The 17,626-nt window shown below is 43.1% G+C and overlaps 1 protein-coding gene across 1 annotated transcript in view; it reads left to right on the forward strand.

Moving 5' to 3' along the window:
- The window catches only part of T265_07620 (hypothetical protein), a gene marked incomplete at both ends in the record, with an annotated part of 112,011 nt that overhangs the window by 21,378 nt on the left and 73,007 nt on the right, over positions 1–17,626 (forward strand). Inside the window, 4 exons of the mRNA XM_009173188.1 lie at positions 2,672–2,735; positions 5,330–5,454; positions 13,985–14,092; positions 15,290–15,429. Coding sequence (XP_009171452.1) covers positions 2,672–2,735; positions 5,330–5,454; positions 13,985–14,092; positions 15,290–15,429 — 437 coding nt within the window. The remainder of the gene's footprint in view (positions 1–2,671; positions 2,736–5,329; positions 5,455–13,984; positions 14,093–15,289; positions 15,430–17,626) is intronic.

Genomic DNA, 17,626 nt, shown 5'->3' on the forward strand with positions numbered 1-17,626 from the left:
GAGGCAGTTAGATAGTGAGTTTTCGGTTGTGCAACGGGTACTTCCGTAGAAGAATGTGCCCAGCACCAAAAGCTGCGTTGGTTGGGACATGTGTTGCGTATGCCGAACCATCGTTTGCCGAAGAGAGTGCTGTCTTCCAGAGTGTCATTCAGAGTGGCGTAAACAGAGAGGTGGCCAACCCTTGACGTGGCTGAGGGGTATGAAGAAGATTGCGAAACGCTTGGGTGCTGTCGGTGCTACTCGCTTTCCAGGATGGGATCCCCGTGATCCCCACAGAGCCTGGTTGGAGACACTGCAGGATATAGCTGCCAACCGATGTCAGTGGCGTTCTTGTCAGTTCCTCTCCAGATTGCCCGAATAAGTGTCTGGAGGTGTAGGCACCCCGGAATGGTTGTAGTAAGCTAGCACCAAGTCCCTTCCCCGTCCGCATTTATACTTTTCTTCACAATAATGCTTTCAAATAAATCATGATTGTACGGTATCGAAACATCGTTGTTGAACACTGATGTTATGTTGTCGATGATGATGATGATGATGCTGTTGATGATGATGATGATGATGAGCGTTAGCCTGACCCAGTTGCAACACCGTACGTGATTATGGTCCATGGGTACGGAAAGTAATTGTCTGACTATAAACTCATCGTTGCGTACATCGCAAATGTCGCACCGTGCACATCTCTATAGAACAGACACTACTGTGGATAGTCTGTTGGTCAAAGCATATTTTGCGCACATTCCCACGTGTCGATTAACGAGGGCAATTAAGCGCAACCGACTACCTGGCCTCAGGCGAGCGATAGCGAATGTCGCTTGGACTGCTTGAGAAATGTGTACACATGTTGGGGATCTTCAGTAACCAATGTCAATCTTGTTAGACAACTGGCGAGATAGCTGGTTACGATCGGGACGTGTGTGCGTATCACAGATCCAAATCGATACAATTATACCTATAGCTGGAAGGCATGTTTGCAACAGCGTCACTTAAACAGTTGAACTTGTTTATGTGATGCAGTTAATGAGGATGAATGTGGAAAGTGGTTATAACAGCACTAGGGTTTTTCTTTTGCGCAGTACGACTATTAATGGTGTGCGAACCGTGGTGGGCGGATTGACTACTTTGACGGGCTTCTCGCCATCAAAAGAAATGGATCTTTTTTCGAATGACCTAACCGGTCGGTATTGTCTACCGCTGCTAATTCTTGTGGAGTTACCATGCAAGAACCTACTTCAACACTAGGTAATTCCAGCTTGCGCTCGACACGTGCTCCCCTCGCATGTCAGATGTCCGGAGTGCCCCAACACTGCTCGCCTCGCATGTCAGATGTCCGGAGTGCAAGCCCCAACACGGTCAAGACCATACACAGCTGATGAGCTTTAGTAAGGACGAAACTCAAGTTCATTTCTTCCATCTTTTGGTGCTGACTCACCATAATAATTGCGCCAGGACCGGAGGATGACTGCTCAAACCAGAGTGTTGTGAACGTGGATCTTATGTATGCTGGTTTTGACCAGTCCAATTTAATGACTACCCATACAGTAATAATACACTACACTCAATGCCTATGCTTCCCTTCAACTAAATGTGCTGCATAAAGACCACCTCATTTTAAAGAGCTTTCAGCAACCTTGTGAGTAGTTTTCTCCATGAAAATATACTGTGATATCTCGAATATAATGTCGACTGAAACATGAGGAGGCCAGGCGCAGCAAATTCAATTGCTTAAAAACATTATAAACGAGATACTTAGTTGGGTTCCAGGTGAGCCCCGCTCAAAACCAAATTAGTATGCAAATGAGTATACTTTGCTGACTTCCCATATACTCATTATTGAGTTTTTCTTCTGATTGAAATGACCTTGATTCACTCAACAAGGGGGGCTCTCTGGATTGTACAGTGAACAGCCTAGTGCCAAGCAATGAAGATCAGGTGAACAACCAACCGGTCAGCTGACATTTCTCCGGACACTGGAGGCCGAATTTGGTTGTTTGTTTATAATAAATTGTTGCAACAGGTCACTGATTTCTGCAAGTAACTAATGACTAGCAGCTGCTCCCGGCCNAATGAGTATACTTTGCTGACTTCCCATATACTCATTGTTGAGTTTTCATTCTGATCGAAATGACTTTGATTCATGCAACAAGGGGGCTCTCTGTAATGTTCAGTGAATGGCCAAGTGCCGAGGAATGAAGATCAGGCGAACGACCAACTGGTCAACTGAAATTTCTTTGACCGAATTCGGTTGTTCGTTTGTAATAGGTTGCATGGGCATTGTTGCAACAGGTCATTGATTTCTGTAAGTAACTAATGACTACCAGCTGCTCCCTGCCCTCACGATGTCCACTGGACTGGTTCATGGTTTTCATTCCTCTGACTTGTCTTCGTTTCGAACCTGCACTCATGGGCAACTCTCTAGCCAGGGTGCAGCTGAAACAAAAAGTAAAAACAACGGGTACGAAATTGACGTAACTTGTTGGAGACACGTGGTTAGACAAAAAATAATTGATAGTGGAAACGTTTATGCCATCATAATCCTGCTTGTCGAGACCCACTGCATTGTAAGGCGCTCTGTTTAGGCCAGGAAAGTCAGAACTACAGATTTCATTTTGGTTTCGAGATAGTTGGTTAACTTGCCCTAACCATTCATGTTTTTTCCTCTGACTCATAACAGCATAATAATGAACCGACCAGAAAAATTCAAGGTTACTATTTCGCAGACGGAAAAAGAAAAATTGGTGAGTTATTTCTCCTGTCTGATTGTTGATTGGGCTGATGATCAGCCGTGTTTTTTTCGGTCTACTGTATCGTGCCATTTAGACTATTGCTCAAGTGGAATATATTTACCCAGTGTTATTATCCTATCACTCGTACCAATGTAATGTATTCTGGTAGTTTCGAACGAAAATCTGGCAGCGAATTTATGCAAATGTTTGGGTATCGTCGGCTGGTTAGGATCGAACTGGAAGATGAGATGTTTTGTGCACATATCGCAAGCTAAAGTACAGAATGGGAGTCTTTTTGCTTGAGAGTAACTGCATGAACCACCTTCAGATGGTCCAATCTACTTTGGGTTACTGTCGTAAAACTACGAAGATTAGCTCAAAGCTTGTTGCTCTCGAGGCAGATTGTGTGGAAACCCAGCGCTTCTGTTTGAATCAAGCTGTATCTCTGCATAAATTTTATTACCATTACTGCTCTTTATAGGGGGAACGCCTTTGAGCGCATGGACGAATCTTTGCCAGTCTCCGTCTTGAGGAAGCTGACTGCTTAGGATTTTCGGGCCTAACTCGGCTCGGATTTTGTTTAAAAAAAACTTAGTGCCGTGACTGCTCATTATTCCAAGTCCATTAGTGCAATATCATGACTGGACGATACAAAGTTAGTAAGGGATAACATAGCATCCGAATCCCCCAACTCCGTTCGAGCTTAATACAGCCACATTGTTACCATAACTGATGTTCGGTAGTGCGTTAGAGGGGACTTCCAAAAAAATGTTCATTTCCAGACGCTCTTTGGAGTTCGAGACGTAATAGACCAATGTAATGCTCGGCCACTGTGCGCTTGGTTCTCATTTGCAAAGGTCACTCTACTGATTCTTTCCTTCTGTTCTTATCAAAAAATGTTCATTTCCGGACGCTCCTTGGAGTTCAAGATGCAATAGACCAACAAAAACTTCTTCGAATGTAATGCTCGGCCACTGATGAAGCTTGCTCCAGAAGAGGGCCGGTGTGCGCTTGGTTCTCATTTGCAAAGGTCACTCTACTGATTCTTTCCTTCTGTTCTTATTGTATACAACGCGGTTCCTCGTTTTCTTGTTTCCTTTTTCCGCCTATACCACCTGAACGTAAACCGCTCTTTCACCTTGTNTGTTTAAATCGGTTTTGCCGTCGTTTGGCCACCTTGTCTTGAGTCGGTGTGAACTTTGGGTAGGCGAAATCTTTTCAATCTACCTACCGTTTGGAATTAGCAGTCTCTAAACCGGTGTACAGAAGCCGGCGTAATCCCACGATCTGAGGATTGTACGATTTTTTGTTATGATACTCATCGTGCCTGTTGTTGATAAGCCTCCATTTGAACGGTTTAACTTTTGGGGTATTGCGCGTAACTCAACGTGGTCCAACTGATCACTGGAAACAATCAAAACACTCAATGCAACCCCTCCGTGGCCAGGCATGTTGATTCATTGTGTTCGCTAACATCCCTGTCTTGTCATTTTTACTGTACAGTGAAGGGCATCCGTTGGCGTGCGCATCTATGTCTCTCCCTCTTTCCAAACCAACCTTATGAAGTAAAGTGTCTGCTCTAGCAGAGTTCCTTGCGAAAAACGTTAAAGCATACTTCTACCGCGATCAATACTTCTAAGCCGTCACTTTCTGCGATACCATACTGACGAACCTTTGGGCTTTGTGCTTTGCCATAAGCCGTTGGATGTACAGAAGCCGCACTGAGCGAATGCCACACTACTCTTCCAGGTTGCATGTTGGACTAAAAACGAAACGCTATTCAAATTTAGCCTGTATGAGAGATCGGACTTGGCAAACTGAAGGCGTTTTCCTCACGGTTGTCCGTCGTTCTGGATAATAAGATCACTTAACGGACATTTTCGTAGAAAGAACCTGGATTGAGTCATGCGTTCATCGACCCCCTGATGACCTTCCACAATCCTCCTGAGGTTATCGGTAGAACTAAATTCATGTTTTGTTCAGGATATAGTTTTGCGGCCAACCCTCAGCAGTAATGTTTGGTGATTGTTTGTTGCAAACCTTAATTTTGTATCATTAGCCGTGATAGCTTCTTCGCACAGTGTGGCGGTAACCCATGAAACTTTACGGTGGGAAACACTGGGTGATAATGCGAAATCATCCTGAACGGCGGCTACAAGTGAGTACGTTTGCGGCCAGTTTGAACTTGTTCAATTCCGCAGCCGGATTCGGTCGAGTCGCGGTGGATATACATCTCGCCTAGTCGACTTACCTACCAATTGTGGTGAACTCCAGCTGTGTGAGACATCAACTCTATTCATCGTCGACAATTTTTTTCAAAACTACAACTCCACTGCAATTTTGAAGCAACTCTCTTGGGAAGGTTTCTATTTTTATCAGGAAAAAAATCAAGAGACCGAACGATTTGACTAGTTTCTCTAGTTGCTCTCCGACTATGACAGGCACTAATGTACACCACCAAAAGCTGTGCTTCTCTGTGCACTTGGATTAGTGCTCAATTGAGAACACTTTTATTCCATACTGATTTACTAAACCTCCCAAGACAGTTATTGTTTTCAATCTGTTCTACTGATGGTGCAGGGTAATCCCTTTTTTAATGTTTTTAGACTACGTCCTTGTCTGGGAGGATAACCCCGACGAAAAACATCCCAGCAAAGTTGTTCGAACCAACCGAAGACTCCGTAATGAATATCTGGCGAATTTGCACAAGATAGGTGTCGAGACGGAATTGGTGAGTGATTTGGTATGATGGTGTCTTCTGCCCACTCTCAACAGATTTGGTCAAACGCAGAAGCGCCTTATTCGATAAGAAATCAGGTTTACTCAGGAGCGATCGGGCGTGCGTCCTGACAGAGACATTGCTCCCCAATGGGTTGGGGATTCACGAATTGCGTATGAATGTTCTGAGTGGATTGTTGTGCTCTGTTGTGTTGTCCACTTGAGTGGGAAAAAGTACTCGGGACAGAATTGCAACCAGCAGTGTCACTCGACCTTCGTTAGCTGAAACAACGGGGATGATTCAACAGCCAAGTCACTCAGAAACATTTAAAACTTGATGGCTCCTGACCCACTTCCTGAAACGTACGTGATGACTATGCAGAATGACCGTCTGCATTTTATAATTCGAAACTCTCAAACTGTCTGTATGTCACTGGCGTCGAAAAAGCCGACAGCGAAGAGCTTTGTGTTACTGTGTTATTTGATTGAATTCCCACCGGAAGTCGCGTAGCCTTCCCCTGAGCCCAGTAGTTTTAAGTTTTTCAACAGGCCATTTTGACAGGCCGTTACCATACACTATGACTCATCAATCAGCTCGACGGATACGAAGAGTTGTAGTAACAAAATTTCAGGACCACTTGTATTTTCCAGAACATCTCTACCATTGTTTAGATCAAATTTTTCTAAGGACATCATCAGTACACACGTTCTATTCACGTTCTGGAACATTCTTGATGTTCGCGTAAATTAAGCGAGATAGCAGAACCCACAGAATCTCAATCGGATTGAGGCCGAGACTGTAAACTGCCCCATTCGCAATTGCCTTGGTGCGATGGAACAAATCAGAGCCATCATGCATGAGCTGTTGCATCGATTTGTTAAAATTGTGCATCCAGCTGATCGCTTATTAGATACGGCACCTGATAAATCCAGGAGCTCCTCCAAATCCCATCTCCAGAAGAAGGTGAATCGTTCGGCTGGCTACATCGCAGAAAAGTCACCTGCTTTTTGATCAAAGTATCCATCAAACGAATGTGGAGAGAGTTCACAAGCGGTTTTTTCATTCAGCCATTGAGCTCACATCACGTCATATGACTAAGTGAAACGCTTGAAGCCGACCTTGGTGTGGTGACCAGAGGTGATATGCTTCCAGAAGATAGAGTTATCGCTACATATTCTGATTCATAGTGACTTTTCAGAGGGTCAAATGACTGAATGCTCGAGTTGAAGCTTCGTTTACTCCAGTCTTTGCCACAAATAATCGGGAGGAAATGCAGTCGTCCTCATCTCATTCGAACTCAAAACTTCATGCTGTCAACAATATTGTAAGTCTGTATGGTTCAGTGGCACCCTGAATTCACAGAGTGCAAATTTCAAAGCTTTTAGGCTGGTCAGATGTTTATACGACTTCATTTTGCCTTTGTTTACCGCTCATAATCATCGTTGTCCATTTTTACGTCTCAACGATGACCTAATCTATACAACTCCTAGATCTGATTGCAATTGCAAAATCGATACTAACCCTTATCTCAATGAGTTGCGTTTTTCACACTGTTTATCCGAAACCCTACAAAGTCATTTACCAACTCATGTAGGTTCGAAAAATCCACATCAACAGTGCTTTTATGACGGTCGGTTCAATGAGATTCAATAGTGCAATCGATTTATTGCCGTTGACTACTCAAGTTTATTGGGTATTGATTAGGGTGGTGGGTCATGGAAACGGCCATTTATTAGGCATGTCACACTGCACACATATATAGCTACCAGCAATACAATGATCCTCAATGGATTGTTTGTTATTGCAAACTGTCTGCGTTTCTTAGCATAACTCATTTTTAGAGCGAGTCTATCGTAAAGTTGTACCTTCAACGTAACACGACCTCTTCATCACACGCTTTATTGAGGCAAGGACCAGTGATCACTATCTCCCTCAATGCTACCATTTCTGTAGACAGTTTTAACCAACTCGCTTTAATGGTCTTACTTATCAGCAATTATAACCGTTGTTTTACTGTCTTGCAATGGGCATTGCAAAACAAACTTGAAAGTGGGGAACAACAGAGAAGTGTTGTAAACTTTCGTGAGCTTCTTTCCCTGTATTTTCTCAGCTGCAGAGTTTCAATAACGAATAGATGAACAGGAAGCACTAGCATTTAGAGGACTTGTTTTCCAGGTTACGGGGCGCAATGGCTCAAGTGGTTAGAGCGCTAATTTACTGACCGGAAGGTCTGTGGTTCAAACCCGACCTCTGCCTTTCGACTTCCCCTTTCTAGGATTGGGCATCCTGGCATTATCCTAGCCATCTTACTTCCTTCCGGTGGCATGGCAGTTAAGCACCGATAGAGTGTTACAGCTGAACGGTAAATTTTATTTCTTCTGCAGGTTACCAGAAACAAAAAGATACCTCTGCTGGTACAGCTCTTGCTTCTGGTTGTGACCTCATCGCTATCCACAAACGAGATTTTTTCACTCGTTTATTATGGAGGTTTCTTCCAATGAGATACAGCATAATTAATCGCGCCAAACTATGCTGAGTTCCTGGTGTAGATGCAAGCTCAGGAATAATGTTTGTGGATTTCGTCAAAGTCAACATATTCACAAAAGCCAAGAACTGATAGGTAGCTATTTTTTCGAATTATTGATGGTACATGCCAGAATTGAATATATTGAAAACCCATACGTTTCGTGGACTATTTTCTCCTGTTCAAAATATCATATTCTAAAAAGCCAAGAACTGATAGGTAGCTGTTTTTTCGAATTATTGGTGGTACATACCAGAATTGAACATATTGAAAACCCATACGATTCGTGGACTATTTTCTCCTGTTCAAAATACTCAAATTTTCGCGACAGCGAGGTGACTCTGAATTTGCTACTCAGGGTTCCATCTTATAAGTGTTGAACAGCCAAAAAGTACCGCTAGGTTGTCGTATCGTGCATTCCTTGAAAACGAATGAAAATCTGGCTGCAGATGGACCTATAACCAGTTACTCAATCACCTAGTCGGGACAACAAATAGTAAAAGATCACACTAATGTTGGCTGCGGGCTGTCTTCAGTCGACTGAATAAGTCCCGAGCACCACGTCAGCACTCACCAAAATCCAATGTCGCATGGAGATATCTTTAGAGCCATTACATCAATGCACAGTGACGTTTGGGGCTTGGTTGTTGATCCGGTGGCTGTTGATCTGTTCGCCGAGCTTGACAATTGACTTGCAATAAATTTGCAACAAGCCCACCCGAGGTACCAATATTTCGAAACATTAGCAATGTTTGGGGCTTTCCACCATGACAGTCTTTGGGTTGCTGACAGAATTGTGCGTGCATAAACCCCACTGTTCGGGTGGTACAGTAATTTTCGAAAACTAGACGTACTGCGATCAACTGTGTTGAGATTTGATTGGCGGGCTCCGCGTTAATCGATGTAGCTAGCCTTACACAGATAAGTGAGGACCTCACGCAAGTGCTAAATCATTGCTAACACCATCCTCGTAGCGGTCTTACACCAATCAAAAACTCTGATTCTAGCATCACATTGCCTAGTATTTGTGTACGATGACCCTTACATTCTCCTACGAACGATGTCAATCAGTGACGAAACGTTGTTTGTTGTTTCGTTTGGATGAACTATTCTGATTCGTACTGAAACATAGTCTGCAAGTGTGCGCTGGGTGTGGTTGGGGAGCGTAACATTCCCTTCAGAGCTTGAAGCGTTGATATTACTCGTTTTGTGTAACTGGCTTCAGATGATGTGAACGATAGCGATCGGCATTGGAGCCACGAAGTCAATCGCCGTTAATTATACTTTTGGGATGAGGAACATACTACTGAAGGTTTGATAGCAAATACAATCCGTAATGCGGTAAAAAAAACCTCACACCACAATACAACCAAATCGTATGTATTGTCCATGAGATGATGTTTCCCTGAACCTGCAAAAGTATCCTTCCCACTGGAGTGCGAGGGACGAACGGCCATCGCATGCTGTTCGGAAATGGAACGCAACAATGCGGGCAGTTCTGTCAGGTCTGATCTTAAGATAAACCGGAGCTCACCGATTCTCTGATTCATGAAAAATCGCAAGTGTGGTGTTGGTTTTATTGAGCATTTACTGTGGAGTTGCACTGTTTAGTGTTCAACAAGCCGTGGTCCCACTAAAGTTTACTGCCAAACATGTTTGCGTTTGTTCTAAGAAAACATTCAAACTTCGATCAATGCAGGTGTAGTCCTGATACAATAGTGTCTTAACAGATCGCGACAGGCCTATTTGACACTGTTACAGCCGTTCCGGAATGCTATATGATGCAACGGCTTGTTTGTAACTCCGATATTTTTGTCACACATCGCGAATGCCAAACTTCTAGCTTGCATTCCGCTAAGTTCATATCAGCCCATATGAAACTTTTTTTTCATTAGACTTCCTTTCGTAGGTTTTGCTTTACACTATAAGGTTTTGTGAACCCTTGTAATATGCATGATTCTGTGATTCGTAGAGGAGGGAGAAAAACACCGTGATCGTTAGATAAACAAGAGAAATTTGATGGGTCTTAAGCTGCGCTTAGGCTTTCTTACCTACCTCACTATCTTTGAATCGCTTGGTGATAAAGTTACGAAAACTTCTGCCAATTTTTCGAAACAAATGCAGAAAATGTTTCTCGGAGAATGTCCCATTCTCGATCTGATGGCACGCAGATGGTACTACAGTGCTACACTTTTTTATTTGACTGTTGTTTTGGAGCTAATTGATACTTTGCGAAGAATAGAAAATCACAGGGAACAGTGTAGACAAAAAAAACTGTACAAAAACGGGCTGTTGAATTGTTAGCTAAAGATCGAGATTGCCAGATGGTAACTTTTAGCTGCCCTGTATTTCATTATTGTAGTGCGCCAAATGAGAATTGATTTTAATCATTTGCCTGAATCAAGCATAAACAGATAATTGTCATCTATTTATTATTGACGCAATGCCATCACTGTCTTGCTAAACGTATTACTGAAATAGTCTGACATTCTCTTGCTCCGTGTTTTTATTCCATGGATTGAAACTCACAGTCTTGAATGTATTATCAAGTGCCATTGGAAGGATGACTAAAGGATGAGCGGCGCTGTACCCTGTCTAACTGCGAGTTAATCACACTGCCACTTGTGGCCGAACGGTCAATTGATCAAACTACTATCCGGGAGGTCGCGAGCTTGATGGAATCGCATGAGGTACACACTACTGATGCTTCCTAATAAGGATGAAATAAGTAGTGTTTCTTGACATTCCAGCATAGATAGGCTGTGCTTGCAGGACAGGTTCCCAAATCGACTAATGTGAGGATTACCGGACGAGTAGAACTAGTTGTCGACGGAGGGGACATCGCACATGCGGATACGCATAACGGAAAATAGACGTGAGCCCAAAGTGAATAGGAATTTGTCCGCCCAGGCATGGCCCTTCACAGCCGATTCAAAGAAGCCAAACCGAACACAATCTTTTACTAATTGAGAAGACATGGTAACGAGTGCTGAGTGAACAGAAAATCGGTAATTGTTGGTTTTAACGGGAAACGTAACTAGACTACTCGTTTGTAAGGAAGAGCGAAAATGGCAGTGGACCGTCCCCTGCCTTCATTGCCCTTATGGATAATATCACGTGAAGGAAAGTACTGCGATATATTTTTGAATAGCGTTCCAATAAAACATGTGGCAATCTTCGTGCAACTTCGTGTAATGTCACGAATCTTTCTTAACATGTTATTTTGACACCCAGTTTCGCGGGCCTTTGGAGGGCATACGCCACGATGGTGTCAATAAGAAACCTGGCAGGGGAAGGGCCCTGAAGAACTCCACTAGTTGTGGGGAAAGTTTTGGATAGCTAACTGTATACGGTCGGAATTATCAAAAAATATTAGCAAATATGAAAACGAAAGATTAAGTTGAGTTTTCACTACCAGCAGGAAGACTGGCGGTAAGCTGTTGAGAAGTTTTAAGCAGCCTCGTAAGTAGTGCGCTGTGTCAAGAAAATGCACTTCCTTGACTTGAATATCGCACCTAGAATATCGGCCTTTTTGCAGCACGGTTAACAAGTGTCACAAAAACAAGATTCAAGGTCACTTTGCGAACGAATGGACTTCGCTGGATCGGGATATATTTCCTATAAATTAGTGGCGATAAAGTATTAGAGACGTAGCCACATTAAACAAGACCACACTCTTGAATACAGTGACCATACAGGTCTACCACTGCCCTCTCCCCCTCAAAGAGAATCATTAGTTTTATTATAATGCTATTTTTGAGGTAGATTTTATCCTGTGAGTGAAGCCAATCTATACTGAAAAATCGATAATCGCTGTACCGCTGTTTCATTCATATTGGGAAGCTTCAGCAGTGCGTATCCCATGAGTCCCCAACCAATGAGCTCCCTCTGGCAGTTTGAACACTTGATCATTTGGCCCGCAAGCGGTTGGTCATCAATGTGATTAATTCGTACCCAAACAGAATAGCACGCAACCCCGGGTCTACCACTGCCCTCTCCCCCTCAAAGAGAATCATTAGTTTTATTATAATGCTATTTTTGAGGTAGATTTTATCCTGTGAGTGAATGAAGCCAATACTGAAAAATCGATAATCGCTGTACCGCTGTTTCATTCATATTGGGAAGCTTCAGCAGTGCGTATCCCATGAGTCCCCAACCAATGAGCTCCCTCTGGCAGTTTGAACACTTAATCATTTGGCCCTCGAGCGGTTGGTCATCAATGTGATTAACTCGTACCCAAACAGAATAGAGCGTCACCCAGTCTTCAGTCACAGAGTTCACGCCAAGAGTGAACTTGCTCCTCGACTGACGGTTTCCTAGATGGCGGTTCCACTCATCTTGTGACTTGTTCTTCCTCTGAGCTGCCTAAAGGTTGTTAGCAGTGTAAGGAGGTTTGAGAATTTTCACCTGAGATTTCGCTCTGTTTGTAAAGCCCGTGTATGCCGAAAATCCAAAAAGCACTGTACAGCTGTCTCGTCCATATTACGATCATCATCAGTGCTCACTCTTCGCTATGATTTTTATCGAAACACCTTACGCTATCTGCCTGAAATCTCTTTCCAATATGGCTATGTCGTTGAGCACTTTAACTCCTTCTCTGGCGCCACTGAATTCGTTCGTGATTCAAAGTCAGTCTTAGGTCAAATTAGTATGGAGGAGCGGGCAACCAAATTAGTCAATAAACTTTTCGAAAAGAGCAGTGTGGGTGGTGAACTAAGCTCCAAGGACAGAGAAGCAAATTACCTCGTTTCCAAATAGAACATCGAACGCTCGAAATACGAGTAAAGCCAATGTTCAAAGCAGAAAAGGATATTCTGGTCCCATGATGGAAATTGTAGTCTAACTAAATGATACAGGGGGCATGCCAGGTGAACAGGAAATCGATTCCCAAGTGAAGGACAAACGGTGAGCTGAAGGGAAGAGAACACTTTATGGATGGCATTATCCAGGGAACCTGAGGTTCGTCAACGCCAGAGGTCGCCAGAGCTAGTCAGGCGTTCTGGTTACCCAAGATCCGTTCGCACGACAACTCGGAAAATTATGAAACACAGTTTTTTACCCTTCACAGCGGAAGTAACCACACTGAACTGCGCATTATATCGCTTTGTTATCTGATCGAAATATCAAGAAAGCGAAGTCATGAGATTCAGTGAAGGACACACAGGATACGACCGACAAACTGAAGCACACTCCTGCGCCAGAACACTTATATGACTGACTTGTACACGTTCATATGCTTATCGGTCTAAACGTCCATTTACAATGTTAGGGACTGGTGTGGTTTTGAACACCTATTTTCCCTCTTTCTAGTGTTAGAAAGCGTAACGATACTTCGGTCCCCGTCTCAAAGCTTCCCATCCCATCATTTTTTTCTGACTCACTGCGAAAAGAAGACTACTGACTGGTGAACTTGAATGTATGAGTGAAAACAGTATTATGGCAACCAAACTTTCTGAGTATGGATCTTAGTCAATAATTGCAGGGCCAGGTCACGCAACATCATTAAAGTCACTGAGTTTTTGCCATCCTATCCCAATAAGCAAATGACCAGGGAGTAAAGGAGGCTGCGAGTTGGATGGTGGAACTGGAACCTGAACAATAAAAAAGCAGGTTCAAGTAGAACATAAGGTTGACGGAAACTCGAGGACTGCGCCTACCTGATGAGCCCCATGAAGGGCGAAACCGGTCGTGGGCTGCCGAAGAGTTTTCAGCAACCTTGTGAGTAATTTCTTTTATGAAAAAAGACCACCATTTTTCTCTTGGTGAAATTAAAACTTCATTATTGCCTATCTGCTGCGAAAAGCAACTCGGTTAAAACCGGGACAAATTCTACAAGATGGTAGGTCTTTTTGAGCTAGCATCGGTTTTTCACATAGACCAACCTCAAACGATAAACGCTGGACCACTGTTTCACAACCTCAGAGAGTCTCGTGCCTGAATCCCCATTGATTCAACTATACACCGTGTTCGAGATTTGACTTCCATGTCATCTTTTCATAACCGTTGTCCCTTACAAAGGAAGTGGTTCCCGGGTCCACAACTCAGACGTACTATTTGAAACTTCATATTCCGTGGACTCTCATGTGTGATTATGCCGAAATGCTGCATCTGCGTGCTCCACTCGAAGTGAGTTGACTCAGTATGTGTTCACTGGTTTCACCAAGATCTCTCCTGTGCATAACAGTTATTGATCATGCCTATTCCGTTCATCGTCACTAAATTGAACTCCATATATATACATCAACGCATTTCTTTCGTGACGTTTATTTTACAACTCTGGATCTATCGGGTCAGTCGCCAATGCCTGCGCAGTGGCCGGAATAACCCAAACGGTGATTTTGTCCACTTTTTGGTGGCACATCAAAAGTACCAATGCAATACAACAATACACCCATAATGCATACTGGTGCTCACTTGCCATAAACGATGTAATATGGACTGCTACCGCATTGTAGGGAAGGAACGATTTCCTTTACGTTATCTTCCAATTCAAAAGTAAACCATATTTGCATAGTTCCTCAGTGCACATCACATTTTATGATACAAACGTATACAAACGTTTATTCAGTCTGGGAAATTTCTATGAGGATAGTCTTCTTATCCGCCTCACAGCAAACACATCTAGTAAAACCCAATATCATATCAAAATATTTTACTCAGCAATTTGGCAATTTAAAAATGCCGATTGGCATATGGCAGAGAACTAATTCATAATTCTCCAATACCTATTTCGAGCACAACTCACAGTTTTTACTCCTTTTTTATACATGGTAACGAACATTTTGCATTGATTTTTGCCTTCATAGTGCGTGGATGTTGGTTAACTGATGGTAATATGTTCCAAAAAGAACTTATAATGGGTTGGTGACAGCATACGAAATCTAATAAAAGGGTACCTTTTAAAGCGCAGGTGTGTAGCTCCTCTGTGACAGTATCTCAAGGTGAATCCTTTACGCGCCAACAAACACCGATCGATAAGAGGATTCTGATGAAACTGTTTCGTTTTTCGGTACCCCCGTAAATCAGATAAGAGGGAGACGGCTTATTTCCCCACCACATCGTTATGCCCTATGATAGTGACTGCTGTGTTAAGTAGCACAATGTTATAACTTGAAACTTGCTATTCCGCGATGACAACGGGTTCCTTGTCACTTCTTGACCGATAGGATGTGGGCACAGCGACATCTAAAGACTTATTTTGGGTGGACTTACAAGTAGGCATTACATTGCCCAATTTTATTGCACCTGTATGCTGATTGGAACATTGTCTACAAAGAGGTGCACGCATTCTCACACCGCATTCTCTCCTGTCATTCTGCTTAGTATGTGGGCGAAGGTCAGATGTCCAGCTGGTCCGCTTCCGTTTTGAAAGCTCTCCATATACCAAACATCATGCACCAGGATGTACCAAACCCACCAACAGAATACTACACCTGTCAGTTCAAGAAATCGAAAATTGAAAAGTGAGTGAGTCAACGACAGTGATTGTGACTTACGGAGGACAATTTTTGAAAACAGCAGAATTTTGTAAGCCACAATTTTTTTAGCTATTTGCTTACACTTGTTTGTTTTTTTCTTGATTTGCGGANATAGACCATCTCAATATAGTTCTCGGGAAGAAGTGCAGTCAATATCACTGGCTGAGTGTACTTTAGAAGTAAACCGTGTAATTAGATGGACAACATTCATTCAGTGCACTATTAGCAGTTCCGCTAGGCATGTGTATCACCTGTTCAGTGACACATATGAACGTTATCATTATCGCCAATAGCCCTGGGTGACTGTCATACCAAAATAATTAACCAACTGATCGTAACACATACTAAGTCATCTAGTAGTTTAGCAGCCTCAGGTTAATTTATCCCGTTTCTCCTGGGCAAATTAGACCAGGGTAAAAGTTGTACGAAAAGACGTTTTGACTGGCACTTGATGTGACCTATCTACATTGTTCGCAAAAAACATTGCTTTCAATCGCTTAGCAGTTCCCTACAAAATTTCGGGTGGCATAGTTCAGCCGAAGTCTACTGGATTGTCTGCTGTCAATTCCATATATTCCGTTCTGTTTACATTTAAACGACAGTATTCGATAAAATATCGACCGAGGAGTGTAGCATTGATTATTTACGAAATGTGGGCTGTGTTGTGAGTGTAGCGAGCACCGCTTCACGCGTAGGTATGCAGGAGTTAACTTAGGCCACTAATCAGTACAGTATGTGGGTTAGACAGGCGGAAACACAGGGCAGTTGCATCAAGTCTTGGAAGAGTAAGCGAAGGCGGAAGCCATACAGTATCTCAAGTCTCCGAATAGTCGGAGCGACTTCAGCCTCATAAATTCTCGTTTATTTTACGCCTCATGCATGAAGCTAGGAGCTTCTTGAAACCTGCCGCAGTAGGAGAAATCGTTCCAGCAATTGATGCCACGCGTCAATGACTACTGGAAGGCGGTTTATTTCAGGCTTGCACACTTTCGTACGGCGCCCTCTGTCTGGTGCTTCCAAGTGCGAAATAAGAATGCGCTAAGTTCCTCTCCCGCACTATCTTTGAGATTCTGTTAAACCCACTCGATGTCCACGAAATAGTAAGTTCCGTTATTGTACACGAAGCTGGTAACTCAACCGGCGATGATTCAAGTTATACTTGCATCTGTGACTTTCTCCAGTCGGTCAGTTCCAGTTTTGTAAGTGATAATGGTGCAGGCTCACTACACTGTAAACAAGATCTTGTGTGAGAGCGGAAAATGCGTCGCATGGCTGAAAAAATTCGCTGGGTCGGTTAACGTCTGTGGAAGTATCGGAGCCAGATTTTGCGTCATCAGTTACCAAAACCTAAAGTTATTTCTTGGGAGTGTCAGTGAAGATAACTTACTAATTGATATGGCGAGACACGGACTGAACAGTCTTACCTATTGGGAAAGTTAATTGAAAACTGCCAGTTGACTGATCAGATAGAGAAAGACATCTGCTGGAGATAACACTGATACCTATAGTCACGGATCAGCATGCCTCAAGCATCACGATCGACTGAACGACAGTAGATCTCGCACATAAATTCTGGACATCTCAGTACCCAAAAGCGAATCTCGAGGTATCCTATTGGTGGAAGCCCAAACGATGCCTTTCGACTTGACCCCTTATCAGGTGATTTGATGGAAATTTGGCAGTTCACCATCACGGTTTTTCTAGAACGCTACATTACCCAAGCTGACAGAAAGGCCGTTGTTAGTGTACGTTACTAAATACTTTACTGATGTTAGCGTAATATGCATCAAAGCGAAACCCGGGGTCTATTAGCTTAGCTCACTTCTCGCAAACGAGCAGAAACTTTATGATGCAAAAAAGGTGTCTGGGGAATTCTCTCTAGGCCGCCGTAATCTCGCTTTCACACTTCTCCCTAGAGTTTTGCAAAGAACGAATGTCAAACTAATAGGTTGCTGTTTTTTTGGAAATGTGGGGAACTCCGTTTGTACATTAGTTGCTACAGTGGCAGTCTCCAGATAGTCGACCTTCATCAGAGGACAATTTCAACATATGAAAGACATGAGGTTCGTTATTGTTCAAAATAATTTGATAAAGTAACGGCTTCGGGACAAAATGTACATCTAGGATGCCGAGTGGACCACCAACATATTCTAGAATCAAAGTGTAGATAGATCGGAAGAGC

Source organism: Opisthorchis viverrini, assembly GCF_000715545.1.
Source record: "Opisthorchis viverrini unplaced genomic scaffold opera_v5_178, whole genome shotgun sequence".
Lineage (NCBI taxonomy): Eukaryota > Metazoa > Platyhelminthes > Trematoda > Opisthorchiida > Opisthorchiidae > Opisthorchis > Opisthorchis viverrini.